Raw genomic sequence first — 11,262 nt, 5'->3', positions numbered from 1 at the left:
AGCGAGGCCTATGAGCGATGGTGGACACAAGCGTAGATTCTCCCTTTTCTTGAAACCTTCAGCTCTTTCCAAACGACAGAAAACGAACCAAATGGCTTTATCTGCTCTTTCTCTTCCACTGTTTCAACTGCAGGAAGCACACGCTGAATTGTCACCGCATGAAGCCGGCTCTCTTCACTGTCCTCTGCGAAATCAAAGAAAAAACAGGTATTGTTTGAGTCCGGGCGGTCTTGATCGGAGGTGGGGATTTGACTGCTGCTTTTCTGAGGGACCCGCACAGCATTATTTTGACCTGTTAGGAAAATGCTCCTTTTCTTTTCCTTTGGGAATTCAACGATTTGGGGTTTGGGGTTCGGAGAATTGGGTATGCAAGAGAGAAAGAAGAGTGGGTGTTTTCTCTCCAGAGGCCTGCTTGTTTCTACGCCATCTTGACGCTGGCGTGTCTGGAATTTTTTTTTGCCGTCTGCCTGGTTTTCTCTCTCTCTCTCTCTCTCTCTCTCTCTCTCTCTCTCTCTCTCTCTCTCTCTCATTTCTTTCTCCTCCCGCCTTCCTCCTTTTCTTTCTTCCTTAAACCCGGTTGGGGGGGCGAGGGGAAGGGGTGCGCCTCTCTCTTTTTGTGTTTGTTAATCTTGCTTGGTTTGTAAAACACCTGGATCTTTTGTCTGCAAGAACCACCAACCCTCTTCTCCCCTCGGTGGGTTGGAAATGTTCATCTCCCCTGCTCGATCAGCATTGATTCTGTTTTGGGGAACGTTCATATGGCTGGATGGTTGGAGAGTCGGGTTTGAGTTGCTTAAGGATATCGGTAGGGGTGGCGCAAGTAATTGTGCAAGCGAGAGAGAGGAAATGGTATTTCTCCGGCTGTTTGAATTTGCACTTTCCCTAGATTAAAAAGTGAAAGGGGATTAGGGAAGGGGATTAAGGAAAGGGTAAGGGATCATCTTTCCGAGTTGTCACGAAATGTTCACTTAAGCAAGCGACTGAGATCTGGACCTCTGGGAGAAATCAGGCAGCCAAAATAGGAAAACAAATCTCTTGAGATGTATCCTGTACAGCCTATGAATGGTATTACATACGTGTTGCTACATGATTTTACTTCAGAGGATGGATCCAGGATCTGTAAGCAGTTCTCGCCTCATTCTTAGTAGACTGGTATCACCAGGGCTTCATTGCTGAGTGTTCTGACTTTTGGGGGGAGGTGGGGGGTGGAGAAACATTGCTATTTCTGGAAGTTGTTTTGTAAGTGGAGGAGAGAGAGAGAGAGTCACCGTGAATCTTGGTCTGCAGCTTGACTTTAACTGGGATCTGGGTCAGAATGTTTGAAAGACTTTAGGGTTATTGTTCTATGTAAGTGATCAGTCCTTCTCTGCTAGTTTCTTGCAAACAAAACCTAGTTAGAAAGAGTAAAGGACGCCATATCTAGGCTGTAGAATTCCAGATAATCCCTGGATGGCAGACCAGTGAAAGTGGGAGCTCATCCAGCTTATTGCAGCCCAAATATGAAGCCAATGGAAAAAAAACATGTATTGTTATTAATAACTGTAAGCCACCCATAGTTATTTTGAGGTAACAAGGCCAGCCTATAAATTTTACAAATATATTTCTGTTTTACCAGTATTTCTATTGAAATTTTACCAATATTTCTACTGAAATCTGATTTCCTTGCTGGTGTTCTTTTATGCTATTGACTCTTAGTTTATACCGCACAGTTTTATCGTCTTTATAGAGTTCTTAGAATACCCTTTTAAGGCGTGTGATAAAATTGCTGATAATTTACATCACAGTTAACTCAAAGGTGCCACTGAAATGAAGGAGGCTTATTTTCTTTCAATTAAACATATATGCAACCTTGGTGTTTTAAGTTTGTAGATATGTTTGCCATCTTTAATTATTTGTAAAAATAACAAAAGCGGGAATATGGAAGATTAACTTAAAATTAAGATTCTGATTAAAAAGGACTAGGCACTCTAGTGCGGAATTACAGCTTTACTTTTATGCCGGTATATCATTCTATTTGGTCTGTAACTGCTTATACATCACAATTGTACATATGGTATTTCAGTTGTATTTTTATCCAGTATAAAAATACCGAGGTGACCTTGAATTGCTAGTACAGCTCATACCACTTAACAACATGCTAACCTTGATATGAGAAGCCAGTTTGGCTTAATGGTTATAAAGGCAGTAGTGGAAGTAGAAGCTGGGGTGACTCTTAATGGCAGTCTTGCCTTAGACACAAAACCAGCTGGGTGACTTTGGGCCAGTCCTCTCTCTGGGCCTTAGAAAGAAAAAGGCAAAGAAACACTATTTTTGAAAATGTTGCCAAGAAAACTTCAGGGACTTTATAGGCACTAGGACAAGGGTAGGCAACCTTGGCTCTTTTATGACTCGTGGACTTCAACTCCCAGAATTCCTGAGCCAGCATGGCTCAGCTTGGAAACCTCTCCCTTTCCCCTCAGCATGGCTGGCTCAGGAATTCTGGGAGTTGAAGTCCACGAGTCATAAAAGAGCCAAGGTTGCCCACACCTTAAGGTGGTACCGTGAACATATGCACTAGGAGTTAAAACTGATTTTTTTTAAAAATCTCACAGTTGCAAAAAATCTGCCTGAGAATTCTGGGGATATCAGCCAGTTTCTCAAATCCCACAACTTTAAGATGGGTGGACTTCAACTCCTAGAATTCCCAGCCAGCATATCAAAATTACAGAATTTGAGAAACACTCATCCTGGAGTGCTAAGTTAGAGATGACTACTTTATAGAAATAAACTATAAAATTTAGAATAAGGGTGCTTTCATGTAGGTGCTATAGTTTATTTCAGTGTGCATTCCCCACCCCCAAATCAGTGGAATTAAGACAAATTTAAATGAATAGAAGTTTTAAGTCAAAAGTAACTTAATTTTAAAAGTTGTGTCTTTCTCAAATCAAGCTGAACGCCTGATGGTTATGTGGATGTGCGCAATTTAATATAATTACTCTCCATATATTTTATTTTTTTCACTTTGGGTTTTATTGCTCATTTAAATTTGGCACTAATCAGGGCTTTCGAAAGCCACATAAGCTCTCTGGTTTTAAGCTGTTTAACTTAAATCAAAGTTTGCAAGAAGGAAAAAAAAGCTAAGGATTATAAAATTTTGGGGAATATGTATTCACCTCTTTTGGATTTTCTAGCTTTTGCAGAAATAAGTTCCACTATATAAAAGAGAACCTGAACTAATTGTAGTCCTTGTCTTTGATAAATTTCATAAACCAAATCTTCCTAGGGGAATTGTTCCAGCATGGAAAAATCATTATCTTATCCCCAGTTCAGCAAATTCATTTTAAAGGGATAACTAAAACCAGCCTTGTGAGTTTCATAAACTTTGGTTCAGCTCATCAGAGTGAAGTTCTTACTACACAGATTCTAGAACAGTGTTTATCAAGCTTGGCAATTTTCAGATATGTGGACTTCAACTCCCAGAATTCCCCAGCCAGCAAACAAGCTTCAGAATTGCCAAGCTTGAGGAACAATGTTTAGAGGCATGTAATGTTCTGGTTAAAGGAAAATTTTGAGGACTCCAAAAAGAAAAAAGCGATTGATGTCTATCAGTTTGAAAAATGCTATAAAACTCTGAATTCTGGGGCTCCTCTGATGACGGCAAAGTCTTGAAGTGAGGAAGATTTAGAACAATGTCAATCTTCCCAAGAAATGTTTATTAAAAATCACTCCCCAAGCGCAATATACAATCATACAGAAACCCAGACAACATCCAGAGATCTGCTGGTTTCTCCTATCTTGGATAAGTCAGGCCTCATGACTAATAATAATAATAACAACAACAACAACAACAACAACAACAACAATAATAATAATAATAATAATAATAAACAACTGGATAAAAATGAAGGAACGAGACAGCAGTCAAATGAAGGCCATGCTCACTGAGAAGAACATTGATGCTTGTCAAGTTCGCCACCTAGATGTTCTTCTAGATCAGGGGTCTTCAAACTTGGCCCTTTTATGACTTGTGGACTTCAACTCCCAGAATGTTTCATCCCAGATTGTTTACTTGTTTCCATATGGCATAATTCGGTACCTTCGTGGTATATAACATCTCTTAATGTTGTGTTGACTGTGGGAAAACTTTGAAAATGTCCAGGGTCTTCTCTCATCTGGAATGTGTTTATTTTCGATCATTTTCAAAGATCATCAACGGTGGAAACAATGCATTATTTATTTATTTATTTATTTATTTATTTATTTATTTATTTATTTATTTATTTATTTATTTATTTATTTATTTATTTATTTATTTATTTATTTATTTATTTATTTATTTATTTATTTATTTATTTATTTATTTAGAGTTCCGCTACAGGTAGTCCTTGACTTATGACCCTAATTGAGCCCAAAATTTACGTTGCTAAGTGAGACATTTGTTCATTGAGTTTGGCCCCATTTGACAGCTTTTCTTTCCACAGTTGTTAAGTGAATCGTTGCAGTTGTTAAGTTAATCATCTGGTTGTTAAGTGAATCTGGCTTCCCCATTGACTTTGCAAAGGTCGCAAAAGGGGATCACGTGACCCTGGGACACTGCAACCGTCATAACTACATGCCAGTTGCCAAGTGTCCAAATTTTGATGACGTGACCAGGGGGATGCTGCAACGGTTACAAGTGTGACAAACTTTTTTCAGTGCCATTGTAGCTTTGATCGGTCACTAAATGAACTGTCGTAAGTCAAGGACTACTTGTAGTTCCTAGATGTAGGCATAGTCAAGGTGCATATCTTAACTTTTAAATTTTTAGGGACATTAGAGGGCTCATGGAGAAGTGTCCTGCCTTAAAAATTTAAGTATTGAAGGTGCTTGAGAATCTCACCTTATTATTTTGGTTTTTTTACCTGGTGATTCTTCACCTGGACCTTTTGTTCACCTTTTATTTTTAAGATAAATTTAGATGTCAGGTATCCATTAACAGCTCCACTGAGGGATTTTAAACATGACTAGCAGGCTTTCTTCTTCACTTCTGCCTCTCAGTCTGTACTGGCGTCTTAAAATGGGGACTTATATGATTCTGATCCAGATCCATGGGCCTCAGCCATGCTTTGTGGGGAACCTGGCATGGAAGAGCATTTTTCTTCCAAGGCAAGGAGGAAAAGAAGGAAGAGGTTCTAGATCAGGGGTCTCCAAACGTAACTTTGTGGATTTCAACTCCCAGAATTCCCCAGCCAGCAGGGCTAGCTGGGGAATTCTGGGAATTGAAGTCCCCAAGACTTAAAGTTGCCAAGTTTGGAGACCCTGTTCTAGATCAAAAGCATACAGGAAGCAAAGGGTTAATATCACCCTGCTTCTCTGTTAAATCCTGATGCAGATCAACTTCTGTACCTGGACTAGAATGACGGTTTCCTTCAGAAATTGTGTCATGTCTGGTTTGGCCCCCGAAAGGACACTAAAAAACCTCATCTGTAAATGGTGTCTTTTTGCTCTGGGGGCTGTTGCTGCTGTGTTACCGTATTGTCCTCTTCTGCTGCTTGTCTTTTATATGTTTTATGATCGCTGCGCTATTGCAGATGTGGGCCCAGTTCTATTTTGCTGTAGGCTACCACGAAGTCGAGTAGTGGCATGCAAATTAAAAATGATATTATCAGGTGTGCAAATCAGCTATAATATATCTGGGCTTGTTGGGTGTACGTGCCAAGTCAGGATGTGTATTATTTCCTCCCCTCTCGGTTTATGACGTTAATTGCACATACTTTTATTTATTGGTTTGAATCTTCGCCCTGCCCTCTTGGATGCCCTCTGGGCAGTCTAGAGCCTGGCCCCACCCTTGCCAAATCCAGGGGAACAGGGTGTACTCTGCCTGAAGACTCCCTAACAGAAAGTATCCTTTTGGGCCAAGAAGTAGGAAAAATTGCTCGTAATTTTGCCTAGCTACACTGGGTTTGGTTCCTCAAGGCAACACAGGGATCTTCTTCCCCATATCTGTGTATTTTCTGAATGATTACTCCACATTATCTGCGTTGTCTTGCTTTGAAGCAGTAGCCTGGTAACCATAGGCAATCTAGCATTGCAAGTGAGCTGGCGAAGGGAGCATGTCTTTGTTCCATTTTCAGCAGAGAAACAAGGCAGATTGCCAAGAGAAGGTACAGATAATCCTCGACTTATGATCGATCACTTAGCAACGGTTCAAAATTACAATGGACCTCCCAAAAGCTACCTAGGACCCAGTTTCAAACTTACAGTCCCCCTCCTTCCCCCAGAGTCCCGTGACTACATTTTGGGTGCTTGGCAACTGGCCCATATTTAGATTGGTTTCCATTGTCCTGTAGTCATGTGACTGTGGTTTATGACATTTTTGTCTGAAACCAGCATTTATTTCTGGGGTTTTTTTTGGGGGGGGGAGGGGCAAAAACCGGCCCAGAGTGCAGAGTGAGTTTATTTAATGACCACAACATTTGCTTAACAGCCAGCACAAAAATATGTGATAAATCGGGTCAGTCGTGTGATGGTCCGCTTTACAACCATCATGACTTTCTACCATAATTTACAGGCTGAATTATGGTTGTAAGTTGAGGACGACGATAATCCCGTCACATTCAGAATATTCTGACGCTACTCTTGGGGCTCTGGAAAGTGTTGATTCCCAAGCTTAAGAGCCCCCCAAGTGGAAGACCCTTGGTTGGGTAGGTCATTCAGATGTTGCTGTAAAACGACTTTTGATCAAAGAGTAACCAGTCTTGAGGAACTTTCGGGGTGTTAAATTTGGAAAGTGTGAGGGGGACATTCTAACAAAATAGCTGTCTTTGCCCTTCATCAACTGGCTACCATGATTGATGTGGCTCAAACAGTGAGGATGTACTTTAATGCCCTCTGGAACAATGTTTCTCAACCATGGCAACTTGAAGATGTGTGGACATAATAATAATAATAATAATAATAATAATAATAATAATAATAATAATAATAATAATAATAATAATAATAATAATAATAATAATAATAATAATAATAATAATAACAACAACAACAACAACAACAACAAAACAACAAAACAACATCATCATCATCATAATAATAATAATAATAATAATAATAATAATAATAATAATAATAAAGTTGGAAGGGACCTTGGAGGTCATCTAGTCCAACCCCCTGCTCAGGCAGGAAACCCGATACCATTTCAGACAAATGGCTGTCCAGTCTCTTCTTAAAAACTTCCAGTGTTGGAGCATTCACCGCTTCTGGAGGCAGGTTGTTCCACTGGTTAATTGTTCTAACTGTCAGGAAGTTTCTCCTTAGTTCTAGGTTGCTTTTCTTCTTGATTAGTTTCCATCCACTTCAATTCTCAGAATTCCCCAGGTGCCACCATGCTGGCTGAGGAATTCTGGGAGTTGAAGTCCAACATCTTCAAGTTGCCAAGATTGAAAAATGCTGCTCTAGAATATTCTCTCCACCCTAAATCCCATGTCTGTTTTAAAATATTGTCTGAGCAGGTGAGTGTACTTCTAAAGAAAGCAGTCAGTATGACAAGCGGTCATAAGTCATTTTTTTCAGGGCCGCTGCAACTTTGAACAGTCACCAAACAAATGTCCCAAAGGTGCTTTTTTTCACAAGGCAACTGGACTTTCTTGTTTTTCTTTGAAGACGTTTCGCTTCTCATCCAAGAAGCTTCTTCAGCTCTGACTGGATAGTGGGGAAGGATCCAGTCAGAGCTGAAGAAGCTTCTTGGATGAGAAGCGAAATGTCTTCAAAAAAAACAACAAACTCCAGTTGCCTCCTGAAAATGCATCTTTGGGACAACAATGGCCTGGATCAGGGGTAGGCAACCTTGGCTCTTTTATGACTCATGGACTTCAACTCCCAAAATTCCTGAGCCAGCTTGGGTGGCTCAGGAATTCTGGGAGTTGAAGTCCATGAGTCATAAAAGAGCCAAGGTTGCCTACCCCTGGCCTGGATGATTGAAAATCTCCATAGACATTCACCAAACAAATGGTTATAAGTTGAGGACTATTTGTACCCTTGTCTATTCCCAAGCTCTGATTGTTCGAGGTGAAGGAAACAGACTCGGTAGACCAATGATCTGACTCGCAATGCGGCAAAGCCTTGTGTTGCTTTGTTTAATTTCTCGCTTTACCTGCTATAGCACTAAAGGAAAACTCATTCAGTCTGAAATTTCAGTGACAAATGAGGATGGGTTTTACCCTGATGGTAGAAACAAAGAAAGGTCTTTTAGAAACCTCGTGGGATCCTTTTCCTAGTGGAAGCACTCCTCCCACTTTTATTTCTGGTAAAACTGGTTTTACACAGGTAGTCCTCGAATTACGACCAAGATTTCTGCTGCTAAGTGAGACAGTTGTTATGTGCGTTTTGCCCCATTTTACGACCTTTCTTGCCACAGCTGTTAAGTGAATCACTGCAGTGGTTAAGTTGGTAAGTTGTGAAGTGAATCTGGCTTCCCCATTGACTTTGCTTTACAGAAAATCACTAAAGGAGATCACATGATCCCCGGGACCTGCAACTGTCATAAATATGAGTCGGTTGCTAAGCATCTGGATTTTGATTATATGGCCGTGGGGATGTGCAACAGTTGAAAATGTCAAAAACAGTCAGAAGTCACTTTTTTCAGTGCTATTGTCACTTTGGATGGGCCACTAAATGAACTGTTATAAGTCGAGGACTACCTGTATTGCATCAAGAAATACCATATTCTTTAGATTGTGGACATTTGAGCAGCAGATTTCTAGAATCTTAAGGGTATTTTTAGTATTCTCTTATTTGAAGTATCTTAAACAAGATGGAGTTTTCAAAAAACTCCTATAGAAGTAAAGAAAACAGCAGTGGATATATTGCCAAGTTATATTTCTAGTGTTTTGTGACACCGCAATATCTATATACTTCTTCCTCTTCTTGTGCCATATCCGTTATCGGACGTTGGCGGTCATGTTGGCGATCCTGTTTTTATCAGCAGCCGCACGAAAAAGTGCTGCTGAGTTTTGTCCGAACCACTCCCTTAGATTTTGAAGCCACAATGTTCTTCTTCTGCCTGGACCTCACTTGCCTTCAATCTTTCCCTGGAGGATTAAATGGAGTATGCCGTATTTTTCTGGGTGTCGCATCACATGTCCGAAATATTCTAATTTTTGTTTTTTAATTGTTTTGATGATTTCCCTTGGCTTTCCCAGGCGGCTTATCACCTCCTCATTTCTGATCTTGTCAACCCAGCTTATACGTAACAGCCGCCTGTAAATCCATTTATATACTAGGGGTCTCAATGTTGGCAACTTGTGGACTTCAATTTCCAGAATTCCTGGAAGTTGAAGTCCACAAGTCTTAAAATTGCCACAGTTGACAAACACTGCTACATAGCACTAAAACTCTCATTCTTAATTGGGCAAAACGGTGTATCATAGGACAAAGGTTTTTAAACCAGGATGCTTTAAGTGGGCTGATTTACAGAATGTGTCCAAAATCTGGGACCAGTGACTTCCGTGGAATTGAAATTTGGCCAATGGTATAAAGCATTTTATGACATAATACAAAATGTCGTAAAACATTTCCTGTGGTCAGTTCCTAATATAATTCACTATGGGTTATTTTCAAGGCAGACACATTTCTGAACGTCTCCCTGAATTTTTTAAGAAGTTAGAAGCTCTGCTATTGTTGAAAGCATTGGGGGATCCAGTAAGGAAATATTTCTGAAACAATGACCCAACAGGTCACAAGTTCTCTAGTATTTAATAATAGCAGCATTGCAAACAAAATTTATTCCTGGTTTTTTTCCCCCTTTCTCCTGTGGGATGTGTTTGGCTTCGTCCCAACTTGGCAATGGACTTGATTTTTTTCTCTGGAGTTCAAGCATTGTGTTTCAGTCCTCGGTCATCCATTTTTCCACCTTTCTCTTGCACAAGGTGGATGGTCTGCATTTCTGTTGCAGGCTTGGAGGTCCCTCCCTTAAACGCTTGTTTAAAATACACACCAGAGACAAGCAACTCGTGCTTTACAAAAAGTTGAAAAACAACTTCGGCAGGAGGGTGGAGTAAGGGGATCGTTGTTGCTCAAACTGCTTTTGACTTACTTCATAATTAATCTGTCTTTAGAATTCAGCCCAAGTGACTGAGTGACTCAACCAACTAAGCCTGTTAAACAAAAACTCTTTTGCTTTTATGGAACAGGTTTTTAAATCAACCAGAGTTGGCTTTATTCAAGATATTCTCCACAGGCATAAGTTGTGGTTTGCAAACCACAGCACAACAAATCCAAAATCAAACAAACTGCATCTGTGCATTTGTGTAGATACGTTGTTGTTATCTATTCACAACAATGTGCCAGTTTTTTAGCTGGTGCTGGCCTTCATACGCATTGAGCTCTTCCCAAGAACCGAGGATGGTGTAATGTATGTGTGGATCCAAGCACTCATGCCTTTTCAATCGATAGGTGGAAATTTTGTCCATGTGCAGATTTTCTAAATGCCGGCCAAGATTTTTCCATTATTATTAAAATTTCTTTTAACACTTCACTCCTTTCTCATTGGCATGAAGCTCAGGGGGCAGTTGCTGCTAAATTTTGGTGGCAACCCATAGTAAACATTCTCAAACACATGAAGGCTGGAATTCTGAAAACTATGACAAATGAAAAGCAATGGAAGATGCCATGCATTTAAAATGCATGGATGAACTTTAGGTGAAGTTAAACTCTAGTGCTATTTTGACACTGGTCTTTTAAGTTGCACCGGTCAGTTTGTTCATGTGTCTTTGGGACTTTTATGGGAGTACCCAGCTGGCCACTTTGTAGTGCACAAAATTTGTTTTATTTATTCAAATACTCAATTTATTAAACAATTTACATACCTTGGCTTCCTTCCTTCCTTTCTTTCTTCCCTCCCTTCTTTTTTCTTTTCTTTTCTTTTCTGTTCTTTTCTTTTTTCTTTTCTTGACTAAAACTCCTAGAACATTACACAAGATTGGGAGCAGCCTAATCCTCAAGAATATTCATTTTGATCTAGTCCAGAATGCAGGCACATGGGGAGAAATGTATCATTACCGCTTATTATCTGATCCCTTCAATTGGAGATGGAAACTATAAAGTCATGGCATGCCTGTGTCATGCATATCTATTACAATAACATTCTTAAATCACTCATTTCACTGGCAGGAGTACTATGTCCATAATTTTAAGTTGTGAAATAGGCCTGTCGTAGCTGTTTTGCTGCCTGAGATCAAAATTCACTTGTCTGCTCAACCCTTCACATCTTGTTTTATTTCAGATGCCCTTCTGTCCGCTAAA

At 39.9% G+C, this 11,262-nt stretch overlaps 1 protein-coding gene across 1 annotated transcript in view; it reads left to right on the top strand.

Annotated features, from left to right (window-relative positions):
• Positions 1-131: 131 nt before the first annotated feature.
• The window catches only part of LOC107296726 (pre-B-cell leukemia transcription factor 2), a 37,967-nt gene continuing 26,836 nt past the window's right edge, over positions 132-11,262 (top strand). The window contains exon 1 of the mRNA XM_015826082.2: positions 132-207. Coding sequence (XP_015681568.1) covers positions 159-207 — 49 coding nt within the window. The 5' untranslated portion in view covers positions 132-158. The remainder of the gene's footprint in view (positions 208-11,262) is intronic.

Source organism: Protobothrops mucrosquamatus, unplaced genomic scaffold, assembly GCF_001527695.2.
Source record: "Protobothrops mucrosquamatus isolate PMUCROS unplaced genomic scaffold, P.Mucros_1.0 scaffold_204, whole genome shotgun sequence".
Lineage (NCBI taxonomy): Eukaryota > Metazoa > Chordata > Lepidosauria > Squamata > Viperidae > Protobothrops > Protobothrops mucrosquamatus.
Note: the sequence above shows the minus strand (reverse complement) of the source record. Positions and strands in the feature narration are given on the sequence as shown.